The sequence below is a fragment of the Meleagris gallopavo genome, chromosome 1 (genome assembly GCF_000146605.3).
Source record: "Meleagris gallopavo isolate NT-WF06-2002-E0010 breed Aviagen turkey brand Nicholas breeding stock chromosome 1, Turkey_5.1, whole genome shotgun sequence".
NCBI lineage: Eukaryota > Metazoa > Chordata > Aves > Galliformes > Phasianidae > Meleagris > Meleagris gallopavo.
In genome coordinates this window covers 41171111-41188986 of record NC_015011.2, presented here as the reverse complement: position 1 = coordinate 41188986, position 17876 = coordinate 41171111, and the positions used below count along the sequence as shown (strand labels likewise).

General features: G+C 36.1%; 3 protein-coding genes and 1 long non-coding RNA gene across 9 annotated transcripts in view; 2 read left to right on the top strand and 2 right to left on the bottom strand.

Moving 5' to 3' along the window:
* LOC116216730 overlaps window positions 1–1146 on the bottom strand; it is a 4595-nt gene extending 3449 nt beyond the window's left edge. The window contains exon 1 of the long non-coding RNA XR_004160046.1: window positions 1026–1146. This is a non-coding gene — a long non-coding RNA (uncharacterized LOC116216730). The remainder of the gene's footprint in view (window positions 1–1025) is intronic.
* CEP290 (centrosomal protein 290) overlaps window positions 1–10328 on the top strand; it is a 52430-nt gene extending 42102 nt beyond the window's left edge. For 4 of the 6 annotated variants that reach the window (XM_019613634.2, XM_019613633.2, XM_010708849.3 and 1 more), the window contains exons 46-54: window positions 88–174; window positions 1742–1906; window positions 2227–2349; window positions 2711–2883; window positions 6234–6375; window positions 8013–8086; window positions 8223–8326; window positions 9176–9282; window positions 9535–9723. In XM_019613634.2, the coding sequence (XP_019469179.1) occupies window positions 88–174; window positions 1742–1906; window positions 2227–2349; window positions 2711–2883; window positions 6234–6375; window positions 8013–8086; window positions 8223–8326; window positions 9176–9282; window positions 9535–9723 (1164 nt within the window). Of the gene's footprint in view, window positions 1–87; window positions 175–1741; window positions 1907–2226; window positions 2350–2710; window positions 2884–6233; window positions 6376–8012; window positions 8087–8222; window positions 8327–9175; window positions 9283–9534 lie in introns of all 6 variants that reach the window. The other 2 variants (XM_019613637.2, XM_031553811.1) reach the window with 2 other exon arrangements.
* Window positions 5339–17191, bottom strand: C1H12orf29 (chromosome 1 C12orf29 homolog). Its single transcript, XM_010708862.3, has 8 exons — window positions 17041–17191; window positions 15150–15267; window positions 14522–14617; window positions 14053–14169; window positions 13482–13676; window positions 11837–12006; window positions 8000–11273; window positions 5339–6363 (listed from the first exon to the last, which is right to left on the bottom strand). The coding sequence occupies exons 1-7, from the start codon at window positions 17128–17130 to the stop codon at window positions 11085–11087; spliced, it is 975 nt and encodes a 324-aa protein (XP_010707164.1). The 5' UTR covers window positions 17131–17191; the 3' UTR covers window positions 5339–6363; window positions 8000–11084.
* LOC109364662 (translation initiation factor IF-2-like) lies at window positions 10850–17831 on the top strand. Its single transcript, XM_019611291.1, has 3 exons — window positions 10850–10879; window positions 16962–17421; window positions 17785–17831. Exons 1-3 carry the CDS (start codon window positions 10850–10852, stop codon window positions 17823–17825), a joined length of 531 nt encoding a protein of 176 aa, XP_019466836.1. The 3' UTR covers window positions 17826–17831.
* The last annotated feature ends 45 nt before the right edge of the window (window positions 17832–17876 follow it).

Here is a 17876-nt window from a genome sequence, read left to right as displayed (position 1 = left end):
TTTTAATAAAACCAACTGTAACTTTGTTACTGTTAATCTCAAACTTAAATCTAAATAAATAAGTTCCTTATTACTTTGTTCTATTAGGACCAAGTAAGTGACTTAAAAGAAATGTGTGAACTTCTCAAAAAGGAGAAAGTAGATGTTGAAAGAAAACTGAGCAGTGTTAGAGGGGTGAGTATTGCAACATTTTTCATCACAGTTACATTAAATGAAAAAAATATTTCATTTAAGGTAAATTATTTTGAATGAACTGAAAGCAAATGGTGAATGTTCTTGTTTAGTTTACTGTTGAAGTGTTAAATAAATTAATAAAATTCAATCAATAGGACCATTAGAATGAATAGAGCTACTATATTAAATATTTGCAGTATTGAAGCTGTTTTGTCATTTGCATTAAACCTGTCTTCAGAAACATGTTTGTACCAAAAAGAGGAGTTACAGCCTTTGTAATATTATAACAGCTTTTTTTTTATTTGATGCAGATGTTAATGTAACTTGTTAGTGAAGGTATTTTACTATGCATGACTACACAAATTTTACGTTAGCCATTGTCAGCTGCTTTAATAGAGCAATATTTGAAAAGTTACAGGAAAAAAGGCTTCAGTAATGCTGAGTGCCTTTCCTTTTGCTGACTTCTCAGATTTATTTGTGTGAAGCAGAAATGAAGCAGAATTAAGCAAGTGCCTTGAATTATACCAGGAGAATGAATTCTGCTTTGGGGTACCTGAAAAGAATTGTATCTTAGGCGGTTGTAGCTTTTGGAAAAGGCAGTTCAGTCTGTAAAACTGCTTCATTCAAAGATTCTGAGGAGGCAGCAAATTCTGAAACTTCCTTTTCAGGCCCAAAGATTTGTTAGGGGTTTTTCTCTAGTTCTGCTGTGTACAGACACAAAACTTTTAATCTCTTCAGTGCTTTTTGAGAAGAAAGAAGTAATTTTCACTTCCAAAACTTGCCTCACTATGTTATGTTTATGTAGGGCTCCTAAAATCCTTCTCCATTTTCTGCTCTATTGTGGTTCTTACCTCTGTGGAAAGGAGGTACTTCTGGCCCCAAAATTGGAAACAGCAGCATTTTTAAATCATTATTGTTGAGGAAGTCCATTGCTGCAAAGAATATAAGGAAATAAAGGAATTTGAACACTCTTTAAATGCTTTTTTACCTCTTAAGTGGAATGTTTGAAGAAAAATAGAGAAAATAATTGTGGATTGCCTTTTTTTTTTTTAATTTACTTATGCTTTAAGCTGTATTTTTTCTGCCACTTTAATTTGTAGAAGTATGATTTAAAAAAAGCCCTTTTTTGGTCCTTTAAGCTCACAGGTAGTCATTACTTTCTCTTTCCCCTTTAGATAGTGTTGCACACTCAGTTGGATCAGGAAACTGCTCTACAAGAAAAACAGTTAAAAATATAAAAAATCAAAACCAACTAAACAAAAAGAAACTAACAACAAAATAAAACTTACTACTTTGATTTATCTTTTTAATGTTTTATTTATAAAATACATAAAATTTTGAGATTTCACTGCAGCTTTTTTAGATAACAAATTGAGGGAGCTGATAATTTGATTTGGAGGTGAATGACTTTTTGGAAAGTTAATTATGCAATAATCTTGAGGATTCAAGTTATGCTAAACTTTAACAACTTTATAATGAATATAAAACAATGGAAAATATGCCATAAAAATAAGAATTGAAGTATCTTAGAAGGTTGTATTTTAGCTTTCCTTTTTCTTCTGCACAGGCTGGCAGAAGTGGAAAGACAGTCCCAGAATTGGAAAAAACTATTGGTTTGATGAAAAAGGTGGTAGAGAGAGTCCAAAGAGAAAATGAAGATCTGAAAAAAGCTCCAGCTGTGGTTTCTAATGAGAAATTACTTGGTCTTGAACAGGAAAATGAGAAGCTAAAGGTACTGATTTATCTTAAATAGTATATTCAAATAGGAGTTCATATACAAATTAGTAGGAAAATTGAACAGCAAGCCTGTTGTTGATGTTGACTAGTACAAAAGTGCCCAGAACTAAAATTTCATTTTAGCGTAAATACTGCATGATTTATGGAAAGATAATTTGTATGTTAAGATACATTTAAATATGTGATGAAATGCTCAGTCTGCAGTCTGTACTGTACTGTAACTGTCAATTACATTCAGTGATTGTAAGTGATGTGCTTCAAAAAAGGAAATTTGAGGTAATGTAAATATGTTTTAACAAACTATTTACTATTTAGTCTGAAATGAAAAAAATGAAGCTTGATCTTGGGGGCCAGCTGAGTATGCATTACGAATCTAAAACCAAAGGAATGGAAAAAGTCATTACTGAAAATGAGAGGCTACGTAAAGAGCTGAAAAAGGTATGATCATTGCAATGATTATTTATATTATGATTATATATGATGATATTTATTTATATATGATATGATTTATGATAATTTATTTCCATTAGCTACTTGTTGTGCTAAGTATCTTTTTTCTTTTTAAAATGGTCGATGTGGTGGATAATTTTCTAAGAATTTTTATTGCTACTTACAGAACTTTTAATTTCATGTGGAGGGGAGACATCTAAGAAACAGGCTGAGACAGAATTTGGAAGCTAGTGGTCTGGTATACATGTATCTAGGATACACTGTCAGCTCTATCTCACCATCTTTTTAGGTAATGCAGTGCTTCATATAAGGTTAAGTATCATACAACTTTTTTTTTACTGAACAACAGGAAGCTGACAGTGGAGAGAAGCTACGAATAGCAAAGAACAATTTGGAGATATTAAATGAGAATTTAACTGTACAGCTGAAGGAAGCCATTAAGAGGCTAAATTTGGCTGAAAGCACAGGCTCTCAGCTTGATGAAACTGACAGGAAAATCTGGAAATCAGTTGCCGTAGCAAGGTATGGATTAAAATTATTCTTCATTTCTCAAATATTATAAATACATATAAATAAAAATACATACTTATATTTTCATAATTTTTCTTTCCTCTTTTGAAGTTGTTTGTAATATCATGCTTATTGTCTGACTCTATGGTTCTTTAATATCAGTACAAAAATTCACCAGAGATCTACTGTCCTTAAGTATTGGCCTTGTTAGCTGGTTCTGTAGAGAAGCTGTGTTCTTCCTTCTTCAGATCACCTTTAGACTCCGGGATAGCTTTGACAAAGGAAAGATTTTGTGTTCCTTTCTACTTAAATGTACTGAATGTGTGTTCAGCATTTTTGCTGAACATAAAAAGCACGGACTTTAGTATCTTAGCAAAAGGATAGCAATACAAGTGGGGGAAAAAAAAAAGATAAAAAACAGAGGCCTGGAACCTTCATTTTCCTAGTTGCATTTGTGTATCTACATTTAACCATGTGGCTGTGCAGAGGTTGTTTGTAAGCCCACTGGGATTTCTGTGTTCTTTGCGACACGTACACGTAGGTGTTCTGAAGGCCCTGAAATGGAGTCAGCCTGGTGGTCCTGTTATTCGTAGTAGAAGGGAGAAAAATTGAGAAACTAGAATTGGATCATGTTTTCCAATGTAAAAAGAAGTGTGGAATCACCCTTTCCTAAATTTGTAGATAAAATTCAGACTTTGAAAATCATCATAAAAAATTACTGTTGGTAATAATAGTGAATGTCTACAATTCTTTACCAGTCACTTCTGAAACTGAGGTACTACTTGCATCACAGTGTGACACCAATTTCTGCTCTACAAGTTAGACATACATTATTACTTTATTGATACTTCTGCAGATAGTGCCGATCTTTTTCTATGACAAGCTTCTTATACAGACTGGAGATCTTAACTCAGCAGACTGAACAACTTTTAATGGCATTCATTTCTTTGATGGAAGCAAGTTGCTTTGAACTGTTTTGTGGTTTGTTTACAGCAGGTATTTTAGTGAGCAATCACTCCCAAAAGCATTGCTAGTCCAAAAACATTACTGTTAACACCTGCTGTCACTAATGAGCTGCATACAAAGTTGATATTCAGGTGTCTCACTTGCATGTTTAATGATGAACAGATTGATACAGAACACTGATATAAGATACATGTGAAAATGGAGAACGAATAATTTTATTCCTCTTTGAGGGAAAAGTTTTTAATTGGGTATCACCTCTTGTACTTGGCACATAGTGCTTATGCTAGAGGGAGAAAGAAACAGCATCTATCCTGCAGAGGCAGGGAACAGAGCAGGTTTTCGTGGAAAAATACTTAGCCCTGGGCTTCTACATGATCTAATAACAAAATAAGCTCAGGCTGCAAAAATACCTTCAATGTTTACAGAGATAGAAAGTATCTGCAAAAAGTTTATCTACCTCTGGCAGCAACCTTGTAAGGGCAGAAGATTAACTCTACAGGAGAGGCATCTGTCTGATTTCAGACAAGGTCAGACTGCTGTTGAATTTCAGTCTCTCTAGTCTTCCATTCCTGTGGGATCCCCTGGCAGAATTTGTAGAGCTTCTCTGACACACAGCTGAACCATTTCACTTCACTGAGACTTTAGAAAGCTGTTCCTTTATTTTCTCCTTCTACCTAACTACGTAGTGATGTAAAATGTCTATATGCAAGGTCAGATGACTGCTATATTTAGTGCAAGCAAGAGGGGAATACTGGCTGCCAGCCACAGGAGGAAGAAGAACATGTATTGAAGGTGTAGACCCTTAAGGGCTTACATTACCAGCTTAATGTTTGAGTATAGTTTCTCTTTTAATTATTCACCTTTTTGAAAAAAATTTGTATTAGCTTCTTTTTAGTTGATCTACGTAGTTGTGTACAGTAATGTGTATACGTATGTGTATGCATGAAAACTGCTCCAAAAGTAATGCCTCCTATTTCATTACATTGACCCATGACACCGGTGGCAAACAGTGGTGGTATGGAAGTAGAAGCTGAACCTTCTTGCCCATAGTCTGTTGCATTTTGTTGCTATGAGACAGATGGCAGCAGAGGAACAGCATCTGATATAGGAAGTGCATATGAAGCAAAGGCACGTAACTGAATTCCTCTGCATGGAAAAAGTTGCACCCATTCACATTCATCGACATTTGCTGAACATTTCTGGAGACCAAAGAGTGGATGTGAGCATAGCGAGGTGGTGGGTGGTGCATTTTAGCAGTAGTGAAGTGGGTCACCTCCGCTGGTACAGATTTGTACAGCATACAATGCAGGCTTTTGTTCATCACTGGCAGAAAAAATGCACAGCTAATATTGGTGACTATGTTGAAAAATAGTTGTTTTGTAGAACAGAGTCTCAGCTGTCATTTAGCATTACTATACTCTCTACTTTCCATGGAAATAAACAGGAAGCACTAATGTATATACATATGGCATCATGATTAATTATACTTGACTATTTCAAATGGTGTGAACAAAAACTTTTTATTTAACATGGTTTAAGATTAACAACATTTTGAAGTAAATAAATAGCATCAACCTAGAAAAGCTCACTGGAGCACTTTGTCATGTAGTCCACCTCACGGACATATTGTCCAGATCAGGTAAGTGGTAATAAAAAGTCCTTGGGCATCACCTACATGATCTTTGGGATTTTACTGTTTGGCATGTAGGAAGAGGTTAGAATCCACATCTGAAAAGCCTCTTCAGCAGGAAGACTGGATTAGATATCTCTAGCAGTGTCTTGCAATCAACATTTCCATGTTTCTACCAAAACAATTCTGTAGCAGGCTCAAAGCAAAATGGATTCTTCCTCAGACTCCAAGACAGAACATCATTTCTCGTAGAACACTTTTTGAATACTTTTTCTGTTCAGTTTGCATCTCCTGCATCCGTATTAAGCTTTTTTTTGTACTACATTGATTTATTTTCCACACACACAATCACAACAAATGAAGTAAGACCTGAACAGTGCATCATCCAACTGAATGCAGCAAGAGACATGCATGGTTTAGTAAGAAATAGCCTGGTGTATACATGCAAAACCATAGAGGATTCCAGTAACTCCTTGTTAGAGTATAAACACGTAAGGTCAGCAATGGTAGAACATTTGGAAGAACCTTTATTCTAAAATAAAAAAATACTAAAATGTTTCATTATTATTATGCTAGGAGCTTCAGCTCACTTATTAAATAAGATCAGTGAATATTTGAAGGTCTCTGCTCCAAACATATTTTAGGGTGTCTTTTACATCTTACCTGCTTTGAGAATATCCTGATTTCTATTTTTCGTAAATGTGTTAGCATTTTCTCTTATCTTTTCCTCTTTAAATATTAATAATCATGATAATCCTAATACCAGGATGCATGAAACAAAGATGAAGGAACTGGAAATGGATATTGCTAAAAAAACCCAAAGCATTACTGACCTTAAACGGCTGCTTCAGGAAGCAACAGAACGTGAACACAATGCTGATAAAAACTTACAGGATCTAAAAGAACAAGTGAGTAAAAATCTAAGACAGATGAGTTTAAGAATACATTGATTAATTTTAATTTCCTTCTGTCCATACTGACAATTTATTTTTCGCTATGTTTTTAATTATTTTCAGTTTTAGTTTTCATAATTGTACATTTAAATATTTTCAATGTTTAATAAGGTTTACCACTTATCAGTACATATTGATGCCTTCCCCTTCTTAGGGGAAATAATATTTCTCTCTATATTTTTTAATTATAGTTTCACTGATCATCTAAAAGGCTATAAATATAGATACTTCATATTGTCTTAAAATCATCCTAACTTGTTCAGCAAAGTAATTTTCCTACAGGGACTTTCTACTTTCTTCAAGTCTTTTTGGGGGACTGACTTTTCCACCCTAAAGGGGATTTTTGTGTTTCTTTCCAATATGGCATCGTAGTACACAGTCTTTAGAATAAGTCTTACAAATATACTTCACATGTGGAAGAGTTACTGAATTTGACTAAGGTACACTTGAAAAGATGGATCAGATTTTGAATTTCAAGTATGCCAGAGATGTAGGCCTATGTCTGTGTACGTGGATTAACCTGGATTAGCTTCCATCTTCTTGTTTACTAAGAAGTGCATGGTTTTCTTCCTTGGACATCTCGCATTGGCATTTCTCAGAGTAAAGTGCTGAATATACAAAAGTCAGGCATTATCTAACCAAGTAAATGTGTTCAATAAATAGAAAAAGGACATGGAATGGAGTTTTGTAAAACAATTACTTCAAGCTTTGTTTGCTTTTCTCTTTCTGGTTTAAAGTCAGCACTATTAACATGAACAAGCCTCTCCTGAACTGTTGGATCCTGCTTACCAATAGCAAAATTAAGAGAAAATACTTTTATTATGTGACATTTCTCTGGGGCAGCACAATTTCAGGTTTGTTTTGTCTCAAATACAAATGAAAGGATGTGGTCAATGTTCATTCCATTTCAAAGAAATAGAGATCTTCTGTCAAAGAGTTTTAGGTAATAATAGAACCAAAATTTATACCTAATAGTAGCCTTTGAGAGTTCATAAATGATCACTGTATTAAAAAAAAAAAAATCTAATTTAAAAGACTTTATATTTTTGCTCTTGTATCTTCTACCGGAAGATACATCTACAGGCTAACTCCCTCTCTGCTTCTAGTTTATGACTATAGATCATTTCTAGTCAGTGTACATTCATTTGAGTTTTAATTGCAGTTACTTGCGTTTCAAATGACACAAAGAAACTTGAGACACCTATGTACGCAAACAAACATGTCAGTACCTTTAGTGGGTTATCACTTTCATAAGTATTATCTATACATTATTCTGATGTCTCAACTTATTCCTAGCATTCTTTTAAAAATTTTTTTTCCATCCTTCATGAAATATGCAGTGCAGCTTAGCTTTAAGAGGGCTGCAGATAATTAGAAACTTTGCAGAAACTGGTTGTAGGTTATTACCTTTTTTTTCTTCGACCCTTTGTGATTACCTAGTACTTGGTTACACCATTAGTATATCATTGTCATTTTCTTTCATTTTATTAAACTATGCCAAAGAGAAGTAACTCCATGTGAAATACACCATCTGTGCATACTCCTCTCAAGACTGACTTTTGTTTGTTTGTTTGTTTACCTTTTCTTTCAAGATTGAGCTTCTCAGCCACCTTCCTGAAGGTGCGAGGACAGAGCAAGGCCTCATCAGGGAGCTTCAGCTTTTAAGGTACTGTATTCCTCAGCCAACATATATGAAATGAGAATGATCAACAAAAAGCCACTGCGATTTTTTTATTATGTGTTACATATTTCGAAACATGTTAATATTTTAAAAATTATTTAAAAATTCTTTTATATTCCAGATTAACTAATAGTCAATTAAAGGAAGAAAAAGCAGAACTAGTACGCCAGATAGAAGACTATAAGCACCAGATACACATGTACACAAGTGAGGGTCCTGCAGCTGGTAATCATTTCCAATACCTAAAATAAAGATTTTTGTGTGGTTTGGGCCTAAAACTATTTTTAAATAATATGTGTAAGATGATAATATAATCCAAATATTTCTGTAGTTCTATTAATGCCAATGTGCCATAAACTGGAGCAAATTAAGGTCCCTGATGTTTGAGAATTTACCTAAGATATTTATAAAGAAGTATTAGTAAAAATTACTTTGAGGAAGAGCCTGGAATCTTTGCAAGATTTCCCTTTCCAAGAAGTAAATATTTCATGCTTTATAAATCTCAAATACTGCTTGTAAGACTTCAGTCATTCATTGAAACCCTCCTGCTTAATCCTCTTGCCTTGGGTTCCAGGCTGCCAGAAAACAAGTGTCTATTTCAGGATACCAGCCCTGTGAATGATTTAAGATTCGCAGCTGTCAGAAAAAGCCACAGCAAAAGCAAGGAGTGCTGTAGAGCAGCACACTGCCATAAGACTAGGAAGAAAAAAAAAACAACAGAACAAAAACAACACATTCTTCAATCATGAATATAATCAAGATCGTTCAACTCTCTTTTCCAAATTTTCTGTATCTAATTCAGAGAAACTGCACGTGTATTTTTCAGAAACGTGCTAATAGACTGGTCATTTGAATACTGCCTTCAGTAACAAGAATTATACACCATTACCTAATTTGTGGAAGAACCAAAGAATAGCCAGGATGATTTGAAATTTTGGTGGTTGTTGATCACAACTGAGTTTACACACTGCATCTCTTTACAGTTGAAACAACTGAAGTATTATTGTAACAAATTTATTCATGTAATTGATTATACTTACCTGAAATTTCCTATCAAGTCAATAATTTTTGCAGGGAATAGTGAAGTTTCAAAGAAGGATAAAAATGATAAGTTAATGACAGAAGTAGCTGACCTCCAGGCACAGCTGAAAGCCTCTGAGTTGGAGAAAGAGCAGCTAAAGGTGAGTTGCAGAAATGATCTGGCAAGATAATGAGCACAACTATAGTCAGCTAGAAGAACCTATTTAATATCCCAAATAACACTAAAACAAGTCCATTTCTCACCACTATGCCTAGAAACTAATTTTTGTTAGTGAATTTTCCCGAGTAGATTTGTCTGTAGTAGAACGTATGTTCTCTGAAGAAAAAGGCAAGAAAGCTGTTGATGACAAGTATTCCCTAAGTTTTGGTTACTCCTTTGTTCTTTGTAATAGGAAGAAACAAAACAGTTGAGAAAAGAACTGGAAAACTTCAATCCTTCCTTTTTTGAAGAAATTGAAGATCTGAAATACAACTATAATGAAGAATTAAAAAAAAATATTCTTTTAGAAGAAAGATTAAAGAAGCTGTCTGAAGAGTTTGGCATGCAAGTAGATAGCCCAGCCAATACTTCTGTTGATTAGGCATTTAGTTTCCTCAGCACTGACAAGGAAAATAAATTCTAGGGCAGTTACATAATACTGATTTGTCTGTCATTTCAGGATAAAACAAAATAAATAAACAAAATATTGAAATTTGGCACATTCTGCAGCTTGCTGAATTGATTAAGTCAATGGATTGTGGTCAATATTTACATACACCGGTCAAAATAAAAAACAGTTTTACCTCCTCCATCTACTCTGCAATATTATTCAGAAAACTAATTGCAGTGAGACACGTTCTTAAGGAAAAGTCTGAATTTTCAGCTCTAACCAGAAGTTCAGAAACTCTGAAAGCAACTTACATATGGTAAATTCCAGATCAACAATACTGTAATTTATTCTTTCTGTCTTGCATCTCAACAGTAGACAGTGTTGTGGTCATCTCTCTTCTTACGACGTTAATTATTTTTACCTCAATTATAGAAAATTCAAGAATAAAGAATGGAAAACATTTTTGCAGTACATCAGCCAAACTAGCAGTATTTTTGTAGATAAATGTACAGTTACTATGTGAATTTTTTCATTCTGTATACTTTATACATATGGATGTAAACTTTTATAGCGCAAATAAAAGGCCACTCAAACCACTATGCATTCTTACTTTATTATTTGTGCCATCTTTTTTCAAATATTAATATGTGCTTCATAAATCTAGATGCAGTCTTAAAATGGGTACTACGAAGTCAAATCTCTCACTAAGAATCTTCAAGATAGAATGAGTATGCTTCCTTTCACTTCCTCTGATCTTTGAACAAAAATTGTGGAAGTAGATTTAGGATGTAGCTTAATTATTTTTTCAGGTACTAGCATAATGCTGCAGCTTATCAGTTGAATAATACCATAAAATATTTTCACCCAAGAAAGATATAAACATTTTAAGAAATCATCGCACTTCAGACCTACTTCTGGTGCTACCAGAAATCTATTCTTCACTGATAAAAAAAACTAGATCCTGAATCTGAGTTCTACATGTTGTTGTGTCATAATAATTATCTTTAGAAAAGCACATCCTAGGGAACTTTCACAACTGATTGCATTCATTAACTAAGCTGCTAGGATCAGCCAGTTAGTTAGACAACGTGCTGTTTAACCATTAGCAGTTCCAGAAATGGGTGAACAAGTTAAGGATTTTTCAAAAGTAAAAGTAAACATGCTTGAAGCTAGATTCTGTTCTGGATGTCACATACGTTACTACTTACAATAAGTCATTTAAGAAAAACTTCTAACTATAGCAAATAGAGCTTGCTCTTCAAGCAGGAAGATTCCTTTTTGGAAGGAGTTCTGTGATAGAAAAAAGCAGAATGCAGGACAGAGAGCTACTAACTTAAAACAGAAAAGCAACTTCAATCATCAAACTTGATATCTTTGAGTCTGTCAAATCTTTGACCGTCTAGTTTTGAAAACTGATGAAACAAACTCTTTGGTCCAAAATCACAGTCATAGTCATTTCTATTGAAAGAAATAACAACAGGCTGAGAATTCAGGTATGTCTCTGCAAGTGGCCAGCATAAACCAAGATGATGGCGATGGAGCTAAAATAAGAAGAAATAGATCCATTTAGAGATTCTGATATAGCAGCCTGAGAGTTCCCAATTTGAGGGGAAAGGAGGCTTCAGTTCTAGGATTCTCTGTACTAGATAATTCTGATAAACATTTAATAATTATCTGTTAGAATAATATGACTAAGTGAAGCACAAAAAGCAAACAAGAACCACTGTGTCCTCTAAAGCATCAGAAATAAAAATTAACTTGCTAATTAATCAAAGATTACATCAGCAATCCTTATTCTCTAAGTCAACATTACAAGAAGTGAACTTTTTAAAATAAAGTTTTAAAATGTTGACCAAATCCTGTGTAGACAGGAAAATTAACTTATATTCTCAATTACTATAAACATAATGTAGATAATAAAAGAATGTATTAAACCATCAGCTGTACTGAATGCTGTTCAGTGGCTTGCTTAATTCTACTGTAACCAAATTTGCTAGGATTACTAATAAAGAATTTGAAAAGCAAGGTAAAAAGTGAATGATAAGCCACAATGCCTCAGCTACTACAAATTATTATAGTGCTTTCTACACATCTGTCTATTTACCTTGATTAAACATCCATCACGGCAGTGCCAAACAATTCCTTCAACTTTACCCTCACAGCAGCCTTCAAACCATGACAATATGTCACTTTGTTTCAAAGTAGGAGGATTCTTTATTTCAAATGCTCCATGTGGTACCAGAAGATGTATAGGTTGCTTTTTGCTTCCCAACCCTATGTTAAAAGGAACAAAAATCTTTCTGCAGTTACATGTTTTAACATTTACCTCACTTTTATTACAGACATCTAAAAAGTGCTCTATAAAGGCAGATTTCTATTAGATTCTACAGCAACACACTGTATTTAAAAGACCAATTGCACATAAATATCAAATGTAGTCATCTTCTCCTCATGCAACTTTTATTTACAGAATATAAGTTAACATGCCTCAGATGTTACAGTGTTCAGTTTCATGCTCATGTTCACCTCCTCAGTAACCACAGAGCCACTAAATTCTTCATGCTTCAGATCACAACCCAGATCACAAACATCTTAGTTTGTGAAATTGCATATTTTCTAATGAATGTGCAATAACACTTAGGCAAGGCTGTTTAATAAAAGAAAAAAAGCACTGCCTCTTCAGTGACCGAAGATTTACACTGAAAACTAAGACCAAAATTATAAAAAAAAAAGTTGTTGCCATTTGTTTAAATTCTAACACAATGCTCAGACCATGTACTATTTTTCCTGTCCTTCCTTGGCAATTACCCTTGCAGCCAAGCAAGGAAGTTAAAATTCATTTGTGCTCATGCTTAATTGTGTTTTCTGTTAACAAGCTTTGAAAGGGAGAAATAACAGACAAAATTTAGTTTTGAAATTACATTTCCTTAAGAAGATACTAACAATATTTAACTATTTTAAAGCTGCAACTCATGACTAATTCCAGGGACTAAAAAACATCTAAGGCTGAATAAAATTTTCTATTTTAATGAACTAAGCAGCATCAAGAAAAGAAGCACCCTCAAACAATCTTAAACCATTTTTCAAGCTGACATTTAAAACAATTTCCAATTTAAAATTTAACAATTTAAAAAAATTTTCCAGTTAGTGTGTTTTTTTTGTTCTGGGAAATTCTCATTAAAAACGAGACGGTACTCATTAACTGTCTGAAAATCACAACAAGGATTAGTTAAAACCTGTGCCTTGACTACTGAGAAAGCAGAGTTCTTCAATAGCACAGCTGTTTTTCAGGTGTCACAGAGCTCTGCATCAGTGTAGCAGAAACCTGAGTTTTAGGTATGGCATAAACTGTTTTCTACAAAATAGGTATATGTAACAGGCGTATATTTTTTAAAATCACAGTTACCTTCATGCAGGAATTTTTATGGTTCTTTGCATGAATAAAACTGCTGCTCTTTGTTGAAAAGCTACAGCAAAGCATTTTTATATTAGCTCCTGAAGAACATGCAGGCAGACAGGTTTAACAGATAAATTTGTAGCAGTTTTACGTTCTAAGCTGAGTGCATTTTGGGTACCAACCTGAGAGTATTCTTTGAGCTAGCCCTTCCTTTCCTTCCTAATAAATGTTACATATTTAAACATGCCTTTTCTTCTATTTAAAGAGAGAAAAAAGAAATATATACAAAGAAAATTAATGCCTTTCCAGCTGAAATATCACTGAATAAAATATTTTATCCTTACAAACTTACCATATGGATTTGCATTAATATTTGTCCCAATAAGCTCCAGTGTTTGTTCTAGAAGTTCTGACAGTGATACTGGTCTAATTTCCAAAAGCCCAGGGTCAGCATGGTGTTTCAATACAAGTGCCACTTCAGCCTCATAATTTACAACGGATGTGTGCCAGCAATACTGCTTACTGTTTTTCTCCACGGGCACCCAACCTATGACAAAACATTCCATTTTACCAAAGCAAGTATCTAAATTTATCAAATGCCAATTAAAACTGTAAATGCATTAAAACCAGACCAAAACAACGACGAAAAACCACAACAGTTACCTTTGCTAAAAACAGAGTAACTAGAGAAACAGTTAGATCTCTTAGAAATATAAGAAGAATACATTCATGGCAATTTTCTAGTGTGAACGTGCAAAACTTCAGCTGAACACAAACTGTAATTATTTTCAGTATGTCAGAACAAAGTCTTTCTGGATAATGAACGAATAATATTTGCATTGTTTTCCATACGTGTTAGCTACTATTTTTACTAATGTGATTCACTTCAAAACAGTATTTTTTCACCATTTAACCATGTGTACCTGGCATATGTCCGTTTTCATCAGGCAAAGGATTGCCATTAGAGAATTCTATTTCCTTGGCTGGGATCCAGGTATCTGGAACAGGCTTGAAATCCTCTTCAACATTCCAAATAAATTCTAGACATATAAATGCAGCATTTAGAATTTGGCAAACTGTTAGAATTACATTTTGATCCTCTGTCAATGCGAGCATTAAAATACTGTGATCTAAACCTTATTTGAAAGACAGTAGTACACATTACTTTGTAAAAGCACCAATGCTTGATTTTCAGTCTAGAATCAGGAGGAACATACTAGCCTTTAAGTAGTTAAGATTAAGAAATAGCTACCTGGATAGCCTATAATATATTTAAACTAGGACAAGAGAAGAAAAGATGAGTGACATGAAAAAAAAATGGAGCTGGATAAGTGACATTTCCAGCATCAGATGAGAGGTGAAGTATCCTGCAGAAAAAAAATCTTGACTGACCTTTACAATCTTCCACTGAATATAAGAATCGTTTGAACCTTTTTTCAGCTTGTTTGTTGGGTCTTCTGTCCAGCCTGGCCCATAGGTATGGTTGCCCTACAGATCCCAAAGTTATAAAAACAGTGGTTTACTTAAGTAATCATACCTTGCATAGTACAGAAATCAACTGCATAAAAGTTAAAGCATGAAATTGTTGCTTATTTGTCACTACAAAAATTTTACATCCAAAGGACTGCTTTAATTAACGAATTAGTTATTGTATACAAATCTGAAAATCTACCTGTAGAGTTTTGTCTAGTTTAATACAAAATCTTCTTGCAATTTCAAGGAAAGGCAAGAACCCCAGTGATGCAATAAACCAATTTCTAATTTTCCCCCAACCTTCATAATTTTGACCCTACTCAAGGAAATCAAATAGCCTCTACATAAACTCTAGCATGCAAAGTACATCTACTGCTAATAATTTTTGAAATGAGGCAAGTTAACTTAAACTATACTTCATAAACATCAGAGAGCAAAATTTCCAACAATTTTACAGACATTTTAATATAGTAACTATTACTTTGTAGTCAACTAAAACAGGCCACTACTCAGCATGAGAAACTTGTATACTGATCTTCCTTATTACCTTTATAGGTAGTTATGTAACAGCAGGTTCCATCCACCTTTTCAGTAGGAATTGCATTGTATATATCTGCCTCTAATGCCTTTTCATTTAGGGTTTCAGTTGCCAAAACTTTAAATGGCTGAAAAGAAGACAGGTATTTTAAATCCTAATCACTGCTACATTACTGCATTGTTTTCATACATTCTTGCTTCGTAGCGCTGGACTCTATAAATTCAATACTATATGTTATATTGCTGAATTCTAATACTATCAAAATGAACAGTTGTTTCTGCAAGACAAGTTTGAAAAATAAATGCTGTAAGACAAAAAAAAAAAAAAAAAAGGCAAACTATTTGTAAAGTCTGACCCTCCTTTCCATTCTTGATTAGTATTTCGAGATCACTTTGCCTCCCACTTTAAATGGGGTATGTTATCTATGTGGGTCCCAGTCTAACACAACAGAATTTTGAGATATACTTTCCTATATTACTACGGTAATAGAAATCCAGCATGACTGCCAACTCCTATGTTTTGGGTTGGAACTGAATGACAATGGCACCACCATCAGTACAATGCACATATCAGTGATTTGCAAAGTGGCAAGACACTGCTACAAAATACTTAGTGCCACTGTTGTTAACAAAACATTTTTCCACTCGGAATAAAGAAATAAGCCACCCAGCAATCTGAAATAATATCCAGCCATGATTAGTTTGCATTCCTATGAGGTATCATCAGTAGTACTTCTGTAACAGTTTTAGTGAAACCGTGTTAACATTTGTGTTTGGATTAACAATATTTTCCTGTACAATAATCATCCCTCCCTCCTCTCTCCCTAGTCAGCTTTGAAGTGTAAGCTGGTCACTATCTCTTCCTGCTGGTCAAACACAAAGAAGCCTTCATCATGAAGATGTCTCTAAACACAGAATTACAAAATGAGAAGCTTCCACATACTTAAGTTACATTGCATGACTATTTTATAGGATAGTAGAATGCCCTGGGTTAGAAGAGACCTTAAAGACCATGTAGTTCCAATCCCCTGTGGCAGGCAGTGACACCACCCACTGGATCAAACTGCTCAGGGCCACCTTCCAGCCTGGTCATCAACACCTCCAGGAACAGGGCACCCACAGCTCTCTGGGCAGCCTGTTACAGCACCTCACCACCCTCTGACTAAAGATGTTCCCCCTAACATCTAACCGAAATCTCCGCTCTTTACTTTGAAGTGGTTCCCCCATGTCCTATCACTATCAGGCCATGTATGAAAAGTCAAGTCTCCCCCTTTTCCATACACTTCCTTTCAATACTGACAGGTTGCAATGAGTTCTCCCTCAAATATTCCATTAATCCTATCTGTAACCGTAACATAAACTACATACAAAGACAATATTTTCAGATAGTGAAGAAAACATCAGTCAGTTTTCCTACCAGCACTGTCTTTCTTTCCCAGCAGCCACAGCCCCAGTGCTGTCTTTACCCACATATCTAATCCCATCTGCTTCTCATCTCCATATGAGTGAATAGCAATTTAGGGAAGGACCCGAACACGACCATTATAGGGCGCAGGTACTGAAAGATTAACAACGCAGTTACTGATGCATTGGCATTATTTTCCTTCTTCTACTCCTTAATCAGACAGCAATGGCAGAAAACAAACAAACAAAAAACCAAAACACAGACGGATCCCAGCTCACCGCGCAGCCCACAGGTTTTTCACTCTAACTGGACAGCAGAAAGTGGAAGCCTACAACCGCACAGATGGATGCTACCGCCCTCTGACATTTCTCCCTCAAACCCCAGGTGCTCCCCTGCAGCCGGGCCGGGTCCACTTAGGCGACACCTCCGCTGCCGCCGACTCCCGGCCTCGGCCCATCGAGCCCAGCGCCTTCCGCGGCCCGCGCTGCCCGGTCACCTGGCGCTCCCGCTTGGCCGACGGCTCCTCCTTCACCTCGGTCACGAACAAGCACGGCACCTTGCGCTGCACCGCGCCCCTGCGGCTCATGGCCCCGCCAGTCCGATCCCGCCGCCGGCTCCGCGCCCGGCCGGAAGCGCGCCCGCACCGCGCTGCGCCATGGGAGACGTAGTCCGGCTGCGCCCGGCAGGAGCCCCATGGCGGAGCGAGGCCACCTCTGGGGCGAGCGGGAGTGTCCCGCCGGGACGGGGCTCGCGCTGGGTCTGAGGCGAAAGCCGTTGGCTGTTACTTCAGCGGCTGATCTCGCTCGGCGGCCTTCACTCCGCCTCCGCGCGGGCATGGAAGCGGTGTCCCCAAGGAGCGGAGGCTTCTCGGTGTCAGGTTGTACCTCGGGCGGGACGGCCGCCTCCTTTCGTTGCCCAGGTTCTCTGCGCTATCAGAGCTAGGGTAGTTCCTGGCAACGGTAACTGTTTCGGTGCACGCTCCTGCCCACTGATTGTTCGTTATTCATTGTCTTAATCTGTTCTCCTTAATTTTCTTAACTTTCCTGAGTGCTGAGTTCAGGTGGAAAGTGTGCACAACTCCTAGAGCCCTTTAAATGTTGTCCCTCTGTTAAATCTCTTGCTTTTGCTGCCCACATTGAGCCTAGCCAGCACTTTCAAGCAAAGTCATCGCAACCCAGGACGGGATGAGAATGGAGGTGTTAGTTGGTAACACAAGTGTAAGCTGTTCTCTCTGCTTTAGCTGTGGCAGTGGACATCATGGGAGCAAGAGAAAGCAATTAACATAAACAACATCAGCAGTCAGCGCCTTAGAGTGTACTGACAGGAAGCAGC

Coding starts and splice junctions, on each gene's coding strand:
- LOC109364662 (XM_019611291.1), top strand. CDS start 10,850: ATGGGTGAACAAGTTAAGGATTTTTCAAAA. Junction 10,880..16,961: donor AAGTTAAGGATTTTTCAAAA/GTAAAAGTAAAC, acceptor GGGTCCACTTAG/GCGACACCTCCGCTGCCGCC. Junction 17,422..17,784: donor CGGAGGCTTCTCGGTGTCAG/GTTGTACCTCGG, acceptor TCTCTGCTTTAG/CTGTGGCAGTGGACATCATG.
- C1H12orf29 (XM_010708862.3), bottom strand. CDS start 17,130: ATGAGCCGCAGGGGCGCGGTGCAGCGCAAGGTGCCGTGCTTGTTCGTG. Junction 14,618..15,149: donor TTACATAACTACCTATAAAG/GTAATAAGGAAG, acceptor TGGGATCTGTAG/GGCAACCATACCTATGGGCC. Junction 11,274..11,836: donor GTGATGGATGTTTAATCAAG/GTAAATAGACAG, acceptor TTCTTATTTTAG/CTCCATCGCCATCATCTTGG.